Genomic DNA, 15202 nt, shown 5'->3' on the forward strand with positions numbered 1-15202 from the left:
ACACATGACCATATGTTCTTCAACACTTACAACTTCAGCCACTGCGGAGCAGTGGTTCAAATTTTGGGCAGCACAGACCGAGGTTATCTGAAGATCTTTTGACCTACTGAAGCCAAATTCACAGTGATCAGTATGGAATTTCTAAACGGAAGTTGCTACTTATACTTAAGTTATACAGCACATACTACTCATAATAGGAATACTGTATGTGTATATGTGTATAAAATAAAAACAGGGCACACAACACAAAATTTTAAAAAGAAAAAGAAAAGAATTTTGGATGAGCAATTACTGTCACTCTTTTGCAACTGTCAAACTATGCCTTGACCAACTACAGGCTCACTTCAAGCTGCACTGTGAGAGGGATTGGGTAGTTGACTAAATATTTGGAATTTACTTTAGGGCTCAGTTATGTCAACCTGTGTGTTATTAGTAGTCCAGACACACTTCTTAGAGGCAATATTGACCGAGGGAGGATGTGTTGCTCTCATTCAGTGGAAGTAAAGTTTGAAACCAGCTTCAGGGGATTAGAGAATGCGCTTCCAGCCGAGTTTATTAATGTATTGCTGTCTACAGAGATGCTGAACAGAGTGGTAGGTCTATTCATCAATGATATGATGTAAAATAGGAACAGATTGCCAGAATGGCTTCAATTGGACAAATAATCTTTGGAAGGTATGGAAAGTGAACTTTATCACTTGATATCTACAAGTTTGCAATTGTTGTATAAGAATTACAGTGTGTTGAAATGTGTCATTAATTGAATACGTTTTTTTCTCTTCTGTAGTATGATTTTTCTCATAGTAGTAATCTCTGGACTCATCATTTTCATTTTGGCCATTGCTTTTTCAGGTTAGTAAAATCTTTCTATTGCCTACTTTGAGTGATTATAGATTGTAAAGTTTAGTATTTTGGTGAATGCCTTCAAAAAAATTCACTTTTGAGTTATACACTAGTTGATTGTCTATGTGATTGTGTCTTCTCAAGTGTCCCAAGGTACCGTTGAGAGCAGTAGTCCCTCTATTGTGGGTAATCTTGGGCAGGATGTGGTCATGTACTGCAGGTTCCTCACCAACAATGGCAATGGACAATATGATGATGTGTCAATCACTTGGCAAAAAGATGGTCTCAGTGGGGTGGTCTATGAATACAAGAAAAAAGCAGCCCAACTTCAGGGGCAGAACGTCCAGTTCAGAAACAGGGTTCAACTTTTCCCAGATGTTATATATACAGGCAACGCTTCCCTACTCCTGAGAAGTGTGAGGTGGGAGGATGTTGGTGTGTATCGCTGTAGTGTCAGTGCACCAAAAATCTCCGGGACTACCAGCATTGACCTTAAAGTGGCTGGTAAGTAACTGCATTTTTTAGACTTTTGATTCAAAACAAATGTATATGTTTAAAAACATAATTTATTTTATTTTGAGTAATTGTAACTTGTGAACTTAAAATCTTAAGGACAATTAATGAAAAAATATTCCTAAAACTCAACAAACAACAGCTTTATTTATCTGTTATATCTTATTTTTATGGCACTAAATATGCACTGGAAGCTTCTGTCACCATGACAAATTCCTTGTGTGTGTAAGCATACTTGGCAGTAAAGCTCATTTTGATTATGATGAATCTTTAAGCCATGGCTAGTTTTAAACATAAAACTACTCTTAAAAAATATAAATTGGTGAAGCAATTCAATAACCGACTTCTGAAATATGCTTGTGTATAAAGGGGTATAACCAAACTAGTGGTTCGATGTTGGATTCCAATAGAATGGCCACTGAAGGTTTCTGCATTGTTCTGTCTTTTCTGAGCGCTGAACCAAAAACACTTATTATTAATTTGCACTTTATCAGTTGTTATTAATTGTATCTGACTCCAATTTTATATTAATCTGACTCCAATTTAAATTGAACCTCTAATTTGGATTTAAACTCTAATTGATTTCTGATAATTCTTTTAATTTAATCTTTTTTTGATAAACTATTGATTACTCTGAATATTCCTAACTTTCATTATCCTTTCATTCGGATCCCGATTGTTGCTCAGAGTTATTATTATTAAAATGATTTAGGATTTGGTTTACAATTTAGGAGGTTGTAAGTAGACCTCTGAAACTTGTGATTGAATAGGTTGTTTGAAGTCTACAAATAATGCACCTAATCTGCAAACAGCATCTGGTCCCTGATAGAACATTATTTTACTAAGTTCTTAAATCTTACTAGTGATTTGACTTTGCTGAAAGGGAATGAGACTGTTTTAATAGTTGCACTGAGACCTCTTAAATGATACCAAACATGTATGATCAGAAAACCTGGGGGGGCAGATGTGAGTGAAATTTGTGTTTTATGGTCCTTGCTCAGTAGGGTGTGTTGTCTCAGGTGGAGACGTCTTCTGTGTCAGACTTGTATGACATTGGTTCTCTCAAAGTTCTTTGACTTTTATCGGAAATAGGCATTCTAATGCCAGCATTACACTTGTATTTAAAAACAAAATGTTTTACTCAATACTAATGCTGAAAGTGTCATATAATAAATAGTGCTTGTTATGAATTCACACAGAAATAAGCTGATGTGCAGTACTGTGTGTGTTTTGCAGCTTTCTCAGCTCCCACATTTACCCGACAGAAAGAAGGGTCTCTGACTGCTGAGGCTCAAAGATGGTTTCCACAGCCAAATGTTAGCTGGTTAAGTCAGAGCGGGGAGCTGTTGAACAGCAGCACCCAATATAGCAACAACTCTGCTGATATCAAGCAAGTTGTGAGTGTCTATGAAGGCCCAGTAAAAGCTGATGACACCTACACCTGTCTTATCCAGAACAGTCTAGTGAAGGCTGTCTCGGAGGCAACTGTAACAGGTAAATAAATACTTGCTGACAAAATAAAAAAAAGGGTATAAAGAAAACACATTTCCAAGGAAACCAGGACTCATAATTATAATATTTACACAGAGCATTGCATAGCATATCAAATTAAGTCTATTTTGAAGAATAATGAAGAATCATTTTGTGACAAGCAAGGCCAAACGAACTTGTTAAAACATTATGACACAGTCAGTAGACTATGTCAATGTGTTGGAGTTACACAGCCTAAAACATTATGCTTCTGTTACCCTCAAAACATATATTTTAAAATGTACACATTTCAATTTCCTTACAAAATAAAGTAATCTTTAACCAAATTAAATTAATAAAAGTTCAATATATTTAAGTTTTATTAATGTAATTGTGTTAAAAAGATTACTCACATTGGTAAAATTTTGGTTATGAATTGAAATGCATAAATCTAAAAAAAAATGTACATATTTATTTAAAGGTAAAAAATGTATCTAATTGTCCTTTGTTATTAATTAATCCTCAGGAAATGGAGTGACAGGGAAGACATACTTCATTTTTAATGCTGCATCTACAAAAGTGTCAAATTTTCAACTACTGTTGACAGTCATCCTCATTCTTTCTGTGATCCAAAAGACATGATGAACTTTCTTATGGTTGGTTAATAGATAAGTGAACCACTGTCAAGTTGATATTCTCTCTGTTAAATAAATGGAATCTGAACATGGAACCACTTAGATTCTAATGAAATAAAAAACATGAATCTGTAAAATAATGAATTGTATGCCCTGAAGTTTGATTGCACTTGTGTCTTTATCTGTCAAGCCAGCAGATGGGGACATCAATATTTCGTCCATGCTGCACAGGCGTAGATTGTCTTTACAGTACTCGCTCTGATTTTAGACCACGCCTCTAAACGTCTACGCGTGTCTTGATTGGTCGGCGAGATTAGATCTCAAATAACATGAGCGAAAAAGTTTACTACTCACGAACTTAGATTTGTTACACTTTCATGTAAATAGCAACAACTTTGTGCTTGCGCTGTGATACTGAAAAAGTTTACCGATTTTCAAATAGAAAGCTATATCGTTTTATATTGTAGACTAGTTATTTTGAACAGTGACGTGTCGACAATACTTGTGTCAATTGGATGCGCGTTTGTTACTGAGTACGATATTCAGAGAGTAAAAAAAACAACTACAATGTCACTTCGCAAAGAGCAGTCAATTCATGAAGAAAAACAAGAAAACTTGAGTAAAAACACTCTTCAGACGAATGGGGACGCTGGAAAGAAATCCAGAGTTGTTTGTCGCGTCTGCAATCGGATGTTTCGAGATCCTAAAATTCTCCCTTGCTTGCACACGTTTTGTGCGGACTGTGTTCGCCAGCTCGAGCCGTTCTCTGTGCATGGACTGAACGGGGAACATCTTTCGCCTGAAGACGAGCCGCACGGGCGCAACTCTGTAACAGTCATGTGTCCAGAGTGCGATTCAGAGGTGGATCTGCCAACATCGGGTGTAGATGGGCTGAGCACTGACCATCTTGCGCTGGATGATGTTTTCGCGGAGACCCTCCTGATTGAAAATAGCGTGTTGTGCGACTTGTGCAGCGACAGCGACGCAGGGAAGCGCTGTGAGGTGTGTTGCGTCAACCTCTGCGAGTTCTGCAGTCAGGCTCACAGGTTAGTTGATCAGCTGTTTTTTGCTAAATGAATTCTGAACTGTAGTGTGCATTAATCTGGAATGGTGTGTTTGTGTCATTTTTGCGCCATTAGCATAAAAATGTTTTCAAACAAGTTTCCCTAAACACTCCCCCTGTCTCATTGGTCGTTTAAACATACAGTCCCGCCCCAAACTTAGTCCATTGGTTGAGCCTGTGACAGGCTAGTCAAACCCATTTAGTTCTCTGTTGGTCACCTCATGTAGCCAAAACAATGGACATAAACAGATATCATTAGCATACTACAAAGCTTACATTTAAAAATGGGTATTTTTTTTTTTAATTCCAATGTTATTATCCCTTCAAATCCATTTATCAATTCACCCATGTTAAGTTAAAACATCGCACTCATTTTAAAATGCTCAGAAAAATATCCTTTTCATGACATAAGACTCCATTTGGAGATCATACACTTTATGTTTTATTTAAAAAACAAATAGAATTCTAAATGTTTAGTCTATTCTAGTCCTATTTAACACTTTTGACCATTTGATCGAAAGATGTCAAGGTAACTAACTAATAAGTACTCCAAATAATATTCCTTAAATTGCACAAGGACTCTTTTGGGCAGGAATCAAACTATTAATGGCATCCTTATTAACTGCATATCACTCTGGAATAGGAGATATCATTTTTAACATCCTGAAAACTAAATTACACACATGTCATGACTTGTGTGTGTGATCTTCATGTCCTTCTACTTATAAAGCAGTGTCATGCAGGACACTTCAAATTGAAAATGGTTTAACTTTTGAAACGGCGCAGCAGGTCAATGTCAGTTTGAAACTGTGGACCAATAAGATTAATCTGGGGAAGGGATAAGCCTATTTACATTTGAGAAAGTTTATTGAAAGTTTATATTAGCTACCCATACATTAAGCACATCTTCTGGTTAATTTCATGATTGAACTGCCAATTGTGCATTGTCATTTAAACAGACATTGCATAACTCATGTAATACTTGCCATCTTCTCTGCAGGAGACAGAAAAGGACCTCCTCTCACTCAATACAAAGTCTACAGGAGCTGAAATCTCAGGGTCGTCTCACAAGGCCTGTCCTGTGCTCTCTGCATCCTGGCCAGGAGTTACGTCTCTTCTGTGAGCCCTGCGACCTCACCGTGTGCCTGGAATGTGCAGCGACCTTTCACCGTGACCACCACTGCAGCCCTGCCCGTGAAGTCATCAGTCGCCACGGAGATCGCATCAGGGATTTGGTGGTCAGGAGCTTAAGACCTCGTCTTTCTCTTTTGGAGGAGTCTCTAAGACGTGTGGACATATCCCATGAGACATTGCAGTCAAGGACTGACACGTTGGCTGGTGAGATTCGAGCATTTGCTCGGGGCTATGCCAGCGCAGTGGAGGCGCATTGCTGTTCTCTGCTGCGGTCGTTGGAAGATGTAAGGTTGCAACGCAGGAACCAACTCCAGCTGCAGAAAGCTCAGCTTCAGCAGGCCTTGTCTGATGTCCGTGGTGGCGTGGACTTTGCAGAACGCCTGCTCACATGCGGTTCAGACGCTGAAATCCTCAGTGCCAAGGGAGTCACTTTGAGGAGATTAATGAAGCTTGTGGAGTCAGGATATGAACCACACCCAACAAAAGTCGCTCATGACAGTGCCAGCAGCATCTGTTTCCTACCTCAGGAGAGTGCAGGGCAGGTGGAGGGATTTCCTGTGGTTGGAGTCGTGCATACCAAGGCTGTGGATCCCAGCAAGTGTACTATCCAAGGAGAAGGTAAGAGTAGCATACTGCGTTGACACTGAGGACATAGAAGGAAGCCTCAGTGTTAAAGTTGAATTTATTAAAATAGTCAGTCATACAAATGAACTTCTCTAGAGAAGCTCTCTCCATTTGGAATTGGGTGATAAACCAATATATATATGTAACTATGCCATTCAAAATATATTTCACTTGTGCAAAAGTTCCATAATCTATCAAGAGTTAGTACAATTTTAGTAAATAAAATAAAATATAGTTCCCGACAGTAAATAAAATGATATTTACATAAAATTATATAATTATTATTTGGGTTGTTGATTTAATGCAAATCAATTAATTTTGTATGATTAATTTAATGCAAAATAACCCTTTAAATAATAATGCAAATAATCATGCCTCTGACCCGTACATAAATTCTGTAATAAGTAATGTTTCTAACATTGGAGCACTTCAAGCTTGATGTACCACCTCAATGTTTTTGCAAATTTGTGGCACTGTAGGGGGCAGTGAGTGCAACTCGATGCTGTAGAGGCAATGTGCCTTGTCAAACCAAGCTCCACAGCCTTCCACAGTTAACGTGCTCTTGCGTTCCTACAGCTGGACCAAGCTGACAACGGAATGCAGGGATCACGAGACATGTTTTTCAACATTTCAATCTGTTTACCCAAATATTCTTTAAAAAGAATAGTTCACCCAAAAATTATAATTTTTTATTCTCATCTCATCATTTACTCACCCTTATGCCATCTCAAACTAATATGACTTTCTTTCTTCTGTGGAACACAAACTAAAAGACATTCCAAGAGTAATCGAGCTTCAAATCAAGATGATACTGCAGATGTCAATTTCTAAATTGAAAAAGAAGTTACATTTTGGTCTGTTTCTCACCCAAAAACAATCGAATCGCTTTGGAAGACATGAATTAAACTTAAGTTGAATGGATTACCTTTATGTCCATTTTGGACTTTGCAAGTGTTGGTCCCCACTGACTTGCATTGTATGGATATATTCACATCAGATCTCCATCAAAATATCTTTGTTTGAGTTCTGCAGAAGAAAGAATGTCATATGAGTTTGAGATGGCATAAGGTTAAGTATATGATGAGAGAATTATAATTTTTGGGTGAACTACTCCTTTAACATGAATGCTGCTACAATATACTGTATGTAGCTATATGACAGCAATGCATTTCAATTATCTTAATTAAAATATGTAATTATATTATTCATTGTATATTAAATAATATTTATATGGGGGCTTTTCTCAGTTAATATTAATGTACCAAATTAATTGTGATTGATTTGATTAATCAGCATATCATATAATACATTTGATTAAAATTTTAAATTGACAGCTCTAACTATAATATTGTCCATCGGTCACCCTGCTCTCTAGATATCGGTAACATTAGGCCCTTTCCCACCTACAGCCCTTGTACTTTTCCCTCAGTAACTTACAAGGAATGGAACACCTGAGGAGACTTATCCCGTGTTGCATTCCCATCCACAAAATGGAACCACTAGTGACATCATCTAGTTTTGACAATTTTTCTGACGTTATTTGCACGTGCGTTTCATTAGCAACAATATCAACAACACTGACGGAGCATGACTGGATTGGATCTACACTTTTGTTTGTTTACGTCTGTTTTATACAAACTTTGACTGCACGGGAAAACATAGGCAGCTGACTTATTAGTTAATGGTTTAAACAACAGTGTTTTTGGATGAATGGAACTATCTGAACAATTTAAAAAGCACCTTATTTCATCCTACCTTCATCCTCCCTTGTTCCTTGTCCACACACAAATACAAATTCACACACCAAAAAAACTAGGGCATGACTTGGGGAAAAGTCATACCCAACATTCCTGACTACCATGGCAACATTTTATGTGCTGTTGGTCCTAAAGCAGGGCTCCAGATTAACTTTTTGCCTTGGTTGCACTGGTGCGCCTAACTTTTTTATTTAGGTGCACCAGCACAAAATTTAGGTGCACCCAAATTTTTCCTCGGTTTGCGTCGCCTTTAACGGCACAATTTCAAGGTCACCATTTTATCACGCTCCATATACATTCATATATTATGTAAATGATTTTAAACAAGAATAAGGTGTAGGTAAATACTTTTTTTATTTGAAGCACAATTATGCTGCATATAAAAATAAAAATCTTTTTTTAAAAAATAAAAAAAAAATGTTTAAAGTGCTTCTCTGAGCTTCCAAACTAAAAAAAATTAAGCAAAATAAAACATTTCAACAATTCCCTTTGCGATGTTATAGGCGACGTTGAATTTTATTATCATCTCTGATTGTTCTGAGGACCTGATAGCTGCTGCCTGTCGCTGAAATGCAGCCGGAAGAGGAGCCACTTTAGTCATGAAGTGTGTTTTTTTTTTAAATATTGTGCTTTTTCAGCGTTTCGATTCGAAACGTTGTTGATCCACTTACAAATGCACTGTTCCCTGCCATGCTCTGGCCATTCTTTACAATAAATGCAGTGCATTATGTTCTCTTTCTTATTAAACCTTAACCAGGGAAACTGGTCTAACCAGTCTTTACGAAATATATATGTTTTTCCCTTTTTATTTTGAGTCTCTATCTCGGGCCCGGTAACGTTAGGCTCTACCTCCGTCTCTGAGTCGGATGCCATCTCCAACGAAGGACCGGGACTTGGCATCTTACCAGGGACTGGGGAGACTGGCTGAAGTAGCTCCGTGTCTGGGCTGTTGTCGGAGCATTGACCGGGTAGAGTGTAGGGAGGAACAGGCCTACTTTTCTTACAGAAAAAACTCTCTATGGGTCTATTTCTTTTCATTATTCGACTTCTGCGTTTTTTTGTTTTTTTTTTTGCTGATGCTGATTGCCGTAACTGATTCTTTTTTGCTCCGGTCGCAATTTCAATCACACAGCACGGAGCCTACATGAATATCTGGACCACAGCCAATCAGAGGAAAAGACCCGCCCCATCTCTGTCTCTGATTGGTTTAGACCACAATATGATCCAACCATGAGTGAGTTCTGTCTTGGAGAACAAACGCTTAGTTTGCGGGAAAAAAAAAAAGTTCGCCTAGAAGCAGCGGATGCGTGCGAGGACGTTAGGTGCACCGGTGCGACCAAGGAAAAAAATTTGTCGCACCCTTACAAATTTTACGACCAAGTTGGTCGCACTCTAGAGCCCTGTAAAGTGTGCCTGTAAGGGTCATTTTTCAAGCTCTGTCCCAGCATGCCTCATCAGGTATACACTCACCACTTTTCCAAACAGTCATAACCCTTACAATCTGAATGACAAACAGACTGCAATGGAGAATGCAATGCTGTTCACTTTTAGATATTCAGTTTGCTGGAGCATTGTTGTCTGTCTGAATTTTTTTTTTTGGCAAAATACATTTTAGACTTTTTAAGGCATTGTGTGGGTATAATTTAGGACATATTTTAACACTTCATGAATTATTAGATCACATTAAAAATTGTTTCATTGAAAAGAAAAGAAAAATATTTCCCAATCTTTTCCCCCAAAATGATATATTTTGAGAAAGTTGCCCATCTCTCCACTGCAACTGAAGGTAATGGGTAAATATTACTAAGGTACTGGTGCATCATCACTTTCATCACTGTTAGTACACTCACATTCATTTTAAAAGTTTAATTTCAGTCAAACTAAAACAATAATCTTTTCTTTGTTAAATGTAATGTAAACGCTTTAGTCTGACTGATACGATCGTAGCTTGGCTTCGTCAGGATGTATGCACGTTAATTGGATCACATGTGGCCTTGACTCCGTGTGCATGCTTGTTCTAAAAAAGACACGCAACCTGTAATTAACCTGCCATATTTTAAATCCTTCCTTCAAATGGTCCATTACGCATTGTGTAATGTATAGATGGTATTTTAATTCGTCATCAACACGCCCCCACCGCCATATTGTCATCAGACACTGGGTAAACAAAGCAGTGCATTTCACAGGACCAACGAGATAAACGAAGACATTGATAACATTGTGACTGGAGATAAACTTAATTGGTGGATTTAATCCTTCACGTGCCGCTAAGAAAATCGCTTCTGATTCTACCCACATGATAATGATACCCACTGTGTTATCCTCATTCCTCATTCTAACTACATAGTCCTTTTCTTACTAAGTGCTCTGTTTTCCACTTATTTGTTCCACTTCACCCTTTACAGCAACTAGTATACAATTTATCTGGTTACCATTTAAAATCAAATGAACTTTCCTGTAAATTTATATCCCAACTTTAAATACTACTCTTAAGCCAGACAAACTATTTACATCAGCGTCGCCAGACAATATGGAGACTGAGCTTGTCGTTACATCATCGGAATACCATCTTTAATCGGCAGACAGGTGCACAATTTAGCTTGACTGAACAAAAATCCACTGGAGCTTGATTATGCCTGCAATATTTTGCTATTGTGATGTTATCCACATTGTCCGAAAGCTGTTCACAGCCTTGTTGATGGATAGTGCATGATTTCTGTTTTCTTATATTTTAGTATTTGCTTGCATCAGAAAAGTGTCCATTTTGGCATTTTAAACATACCATTGTCAGCCCACATGTGTCGGACTATGTGTGTGATATCTCTGGAAATAACTCGCAGGTGTGGAGCGAGGTCGTGAAGGCCAACGGGGGGAGTTCACTCTGGTTTGCAGAGACTCTTCTGGAGAGCAGATGGGCAGAGGAGGAGACCCTGTGCTGGTCAGCATAGTACACAAGGAGAAGAAGGGTTGGTGAGTATATGATCACCATGGGAAAAATGTGCCAGACAGGAATGCACATGTCAATCATTTGATAATACTTTCACTAATAGCTCCACATGGCCCAAGCATCAAAAGTTTTAGCCATCCATACCAATTAGAGGGATTTCAACCAACGTCAGTGTATAAATATATCATTAAATTGAAGGGAACTTTTAATTTAATTTACTTATTCTTAAACCCCGCTTTTTCAAGCAAAGGCAATCGTTGTTTTCTGTGAGCTTAATAAGGAAACTAAGAGAAGGTAGATTTAATTATCATTGTCAAAATGTTTAATTTTGTTCATTGTCAGTGGAGAGGAATTCAAACATGTCTGTTGAATATCATTGATTCTTTGCTCTGTCCAAGCATGCCTTTTAGAAAATGCAACAGATACAAAACGGAAGAGCTAATATCTTATATTATAGATCTTATAATCTTATTTTTCCCCACTATCACATTATAGCTCTGTGGAGGCGGCTGTGGTTGATAACAGTGATGGCTCATATGATGTCTCCTACACCCCTGTTGAACCAGGTCTCTACTCTGTGTGGGTTTGTGTCAAAGCACAGCATGTCCAGGTAACTATTTAGTTAAATGCTTTTAGTACTGGTTCAGTACAATGTTCGAACAAGTGACAAACAATACGTTTTGTTTCAGGGTTCACCTTTCGTGCTAACTGTGAAGAGAAAGTTCAGACGTCACCATGGTATATTCCATTGCTGTTCCTTCTGCTCTGGTGGGGGCGCTAAAGAGGCACGCTGTGGCTGTCCTGGTACAATGCCAGGTAACTGGAGCAAGTGTTAAAGAAATAAAAATGATAATTCTCTCACCATTTACTCACTCTTATGCCATCTCAGAATCGTATGACTTTCTTTTTTCTGTGGGACACAATTTTTTTTATTTTGATAGAGATGTGTACACTAGCATAATGCATGCTTTACACATGCATCCATATTACTTTAATATAATAAAAGGCCAGTTTACAACAAAAATGTGGTAACGGCTGATACATTATTCCTGTTAGTATTGTTGGGATACAAATGCTAAAATATTCAGTCGTATCGGCCATATCAATTAACATGCCTGTATCTGTTTGTGTGTGTGTACACTAACTGTAGGTGGGTTTCAGGGTTGTGGGCATGGCCATAAAGGACACCCTGGTAAGCGCCACTGGTCATGTTGTGGAAGTGTTGTGGAGGCCTCCGAGTGTATTCTGCGTACTCTGGGTGCAGTGTCTCCTCGTGGACATCTCAGGACTGTGGAGCTCTGAGACAAACAAGCATCTCTTTTCCCTACATAACAAGAGAAAATGTTACCATAAAACTCAAATACTCAACCAGCCAAAAAATAGAAACTAAAAATGTACCAATTTATCAAGTTTTGTCTTTTGTCTCTCGATAAAATGTCTGCTAAATAAAGGAAAAATAATGTCTACGTAGAACATACAGTTGAAGTCAGAAGTTTACATACGCTTAGGTTGAAGTCATTAAATCTCACATTTTTAACCACTCCACAGATTTAATGTTAGCAAGTTGTTTAAGACATCTACTTTGTGTATGACATGATTAATTTTTCCAACAATTGTTTAGACAGACAGATTGTTTCATTTTTAATTAACTATATCACAATTCCAGAGGGTCAGAAGTTTACAAGTTAACTGTGCCTTTAGCAGCTTAGAAAATACCAGAAAATTATGTCAAGTCTTTAGACAATTAGCCAATAAGCTTCTGATAGGAGGTGTACTGAATTATGGATGTATTTTAAGGCTCTCTGCTTGACATCATGGGAAAATCAAAGAAATATGCCAAGACCTCAGAAAAGAAATTGTGGACCTCCACAAGTCTGGTTCATCCTTGGGAGCAATTTCCAAAGGTCTGAAGGTACCACGTTCATCTGTACAAACAAATAGTACACAAGTATAAATGCCACGGGACCACACAGCCATCATACCACTCATGAAGGAGACCCATTCTGTCACCTAGAGATGAATGTAGTTTGGTGCGAAAAGTACAAATCAATCCCAGAACAACAGCAAAGAACCTTGTGAAGATGCTGGAGGAAACAGGTAGACAAGTATCAATATCCACATTCAAACGACTCCTACATCAACATAATCTGAAAGGCTGCTTGGCAAGGAAGAAGCCACAGCTCCAAAACTGTCATAAAAAAGCCAGACTGCAGGTTCCAAGTGCATATGGGGACAAAGATCTTTTTGGAGAAATGTACTCTGGTAGAATGAAACAAAAATTGTATTGTTTGTCCATAATGACCATCGCTATGTTTGGAGGAAAAACGGTGAGGCTTGCAAGCGGAAGAACACCATCCTAACCTTGAAGCATGGGGGTGGCAGCATCATGGTGTGGGGGTGCTTTGCTGTAGGAGGGACTGGTGCACTTCACAAAATAGATGAGGAATCATGAGGAAGATAAATTATATGGATATATTGAAGCAACATCTCAAGAAATCAGCTAGGATGTTAAAGCTCTGTCGCAAATGGGTCTTCCAAATGGACAATGACCCCAAGCATACCTCCAAAATTGTGGCTAAATGGCTTGAGGACAACAAAGTCAAGGTATCGGAGTGGCAATCAGAGCCCTGACCTTAATCTGATAGAAACAGAACTGAAAAAGTGCTTGCAAGCAAGGAGGCCTACAAACCTGGCTCAGTTACACAGAGTTCTGTCTGGAGGAATGGGCCAAAATTCCAGCAATTTATTGTGAGAAGTTTGTGGAAGGCTATCCAAAACATTTGACCCAAGTTAAACAATTTAAAGGCAATGCTAACAAAGTGTATGTAAACTTCTGACCCACTGGGAATGTGATGAAAGAAATAAAAGCTGAAATAAATAATTCTCTCTACTATTATTCTGACATTTCACATTCTTAAAATAAAGTAGTGATCCTTACTGACCTAAGACGGGGAATGTTTTCTACGTAGAAATGTCAGGAATTTTGAAAATGTTTAAATGTATGTAAACTTCTGACCTCAACTGTACTTACTGTAGTGTCTTTAGAAAACACTAAATGTTTCTGTATAATTATTGTAAACATTTCTAAAATGTGGATCATTTTTGAAGAATGTCACATTTCTTCAAATATTCAGATCTTCAGTATTGTTATTTTAAACGTCTTTTTTATTATTATTATTTGTGCCTGCATCATTGTTCCCTTTTGTAATCATAATCAGCATGTTTTCTTTGAAATTACCCAGCAACATTATGTATGTAACATGTTAGAAATAGATCCAACTATAATGGTGTATTTTTATGTGTGCATGACTCCATACCAAAGAATGCCTTTTGTTCTGCAGACTTCCATGTATCAGAATTACCATTTCAACTGTCTTTATATACAGTACTAGTTACCTCAGATTAAACAACACTTACCTCTCCACTGTGATGAGTGGCGCTTCATAAATTGTTGACACATTTTATGGTGTTCTCAATATGATCTGTTTTACTTTGTGCCCTGCTTAGTGTCATGTCTATGACCCAGACCTGTTAAAAGCAGAGGGAGTTCATGATGCATTAGAAGTTGCTTTCAGCTAGACAAATGTCTGTATTTTCTGCATATCTGCTTATTTTTCTAATATGGATCTCACCCCCAGCTAGTTTACCTTGCTTATTGGGTGATAATTTAATTCAATGTTAACATTTGCTATTTTGTTTTCTTGAATAATTTTACTTTTAATAGTATACTACCAGTTTGGACAGACCAACTAATTTTTTATTATACCCATTTTCTACATTTTAGGATTAGAGTGAAGTCCTCAAAACTATTAAATAAAACAAATGATACTATATGAAACAATATTATGAAAACAAATTCTCTTTTAATACCATTGAAGGTGTTCCATCTGGTCCAACTCATAAATAATAATAATTTTTGTTTTGTAAAGAGTTCAGAGAAAGACTATTTATTTATGTCTACAAAAACAATTTCAAGCATTTAAGCTTAAGCTTTTAGATCAAACGTTTTTCTTTATATGTTAGAGACATTTCTGTCAAGTGTATAAAAACTTGACTGGAAGTCTATTTGATAAATCTTACCACACCCATTCTTAGATTTTTAGATAAAAGGAAAACATACATTTTTACCACAACTCAATCTTGGCCAATTAATGGTGGGACTGTTTTAAACAACAGTCTGGATTCCTCTAACACTAGATGGCAGCAGTGGTTAGTG

The 15202-nt window shown here is 37.5% G+C and overlaps 2 protein-coding genes across 2 annotated transcripts; both read left to right on the forward strand.

Moving 5' to 3' along the window:
* The first annotated feature begins 555 nt into the window (after positions 1–555).
* LOC127658867 (V-set domain-containing T-cell activation inhibitor 1-like) lies at positions 556–3542 on the forward strand. The gene is made up of 5 exons (XM_052148402.1): positions 556–675; positions 788–852; positions 988–1347; positions 2593–2850; positions 3353–3542. Exons 1-5 carry the CDS (start codon positions 644–646, stop codon positions 3466–3468), a joined length of 831 nt encoding a protein of 276 aa, XP_052004362.1. The 5' UTR covers positions 556–643; the 3' UTR covers positions 3469–3542.
* Positions 3543–3779: 237 nt separating this feature from the next.
* Positions 3780–14672, forward strand: trim45 (tripartite motif containing 45). The gene is made up of 6 exons (XM_052148392.1): positions 3780–4507; positions 5525–6276; positions 10880–11009; positions 11482–11596; positions 11676–11802; positions 12137–14672. Exons 1-6 carry the CDS (start codon positions 4029–4031, stop codon positions 12286–12288), a joined length of 1755 nt encoding a protein of 584 aa, XP_052004352.1. The 5' UTR covers positions 3780–4028; the 3' UTR covers positions 12289–14672.
* The last annotated feature ends 530 nt before the right edge of the window (positions 14673–15202 follow it).

The sequence above is a fragment of the Xyrauchen texanus genome, chromosome 18, assembly GCF_025860055.1.
Source record: "Xyrauchen texanus isolate HMW12.3.18 chromosome 18, RBS_HiC_50CHRs, whole genome shotgun sequence".
NCBI classification, from domain to species: domain Eukaryota; kingdom Metazoa; phylum Chordata; class Actinopteri; order Cypriniformes; family Catostomidae; genus Xyrauchen; species Xyrauchen texanus.

What these genes read in the sequence shown, in the direction of transcription:
- trim45 (XM_052148392.1), top strand. Translation starts at nt 4,029, where the DNA reads ATGTCACTTCGCAAAGAGCAGTCAATTCATGAAGAAAAACAAGAAAAC. An exon ending in GTGTACTATCCAAGGAGAAG is followed by an intron (nt 6,277 to 10,879) that starts GTAAGAGTAGCA and finishes AATAACTCGCAG; the next exon opens with GTGTGGAGCGAGGTCGTGAA. An exon ending in CACAAGGAGAAGAAGGGTTG is followed by an intron (nt 11,010 to 11,481) that starts GTGAGTATATGA and finishes ATCACATTATAG; the next exon opens with CTCTGTGGAGGCGGCTGTGG.
- LOC127658867 (XM_052148402.1), top strand. Translation starts at nt 644, where the DNA reads ATGGCTTCAATTGGACAAATAATCTTTGGAAG. An exon ending in GGACAAATAATCTTTGGAAG is followed by an intron (nt 676 to 787) that starts GTATGGAAAGTG and finishes TCTCTTCTGTAG; the next exon opens with TATGATTTTTCTCATAGTAG. An exon ending in TTTGGCCATTGCTTTTTCAG is followed by an intron (nt 853 to 987) that starts GTTAGTAAAATC and finishes TGTCTTCTCAAG; the next exon opens with TGTCCCAAGGTACCGTTGAG.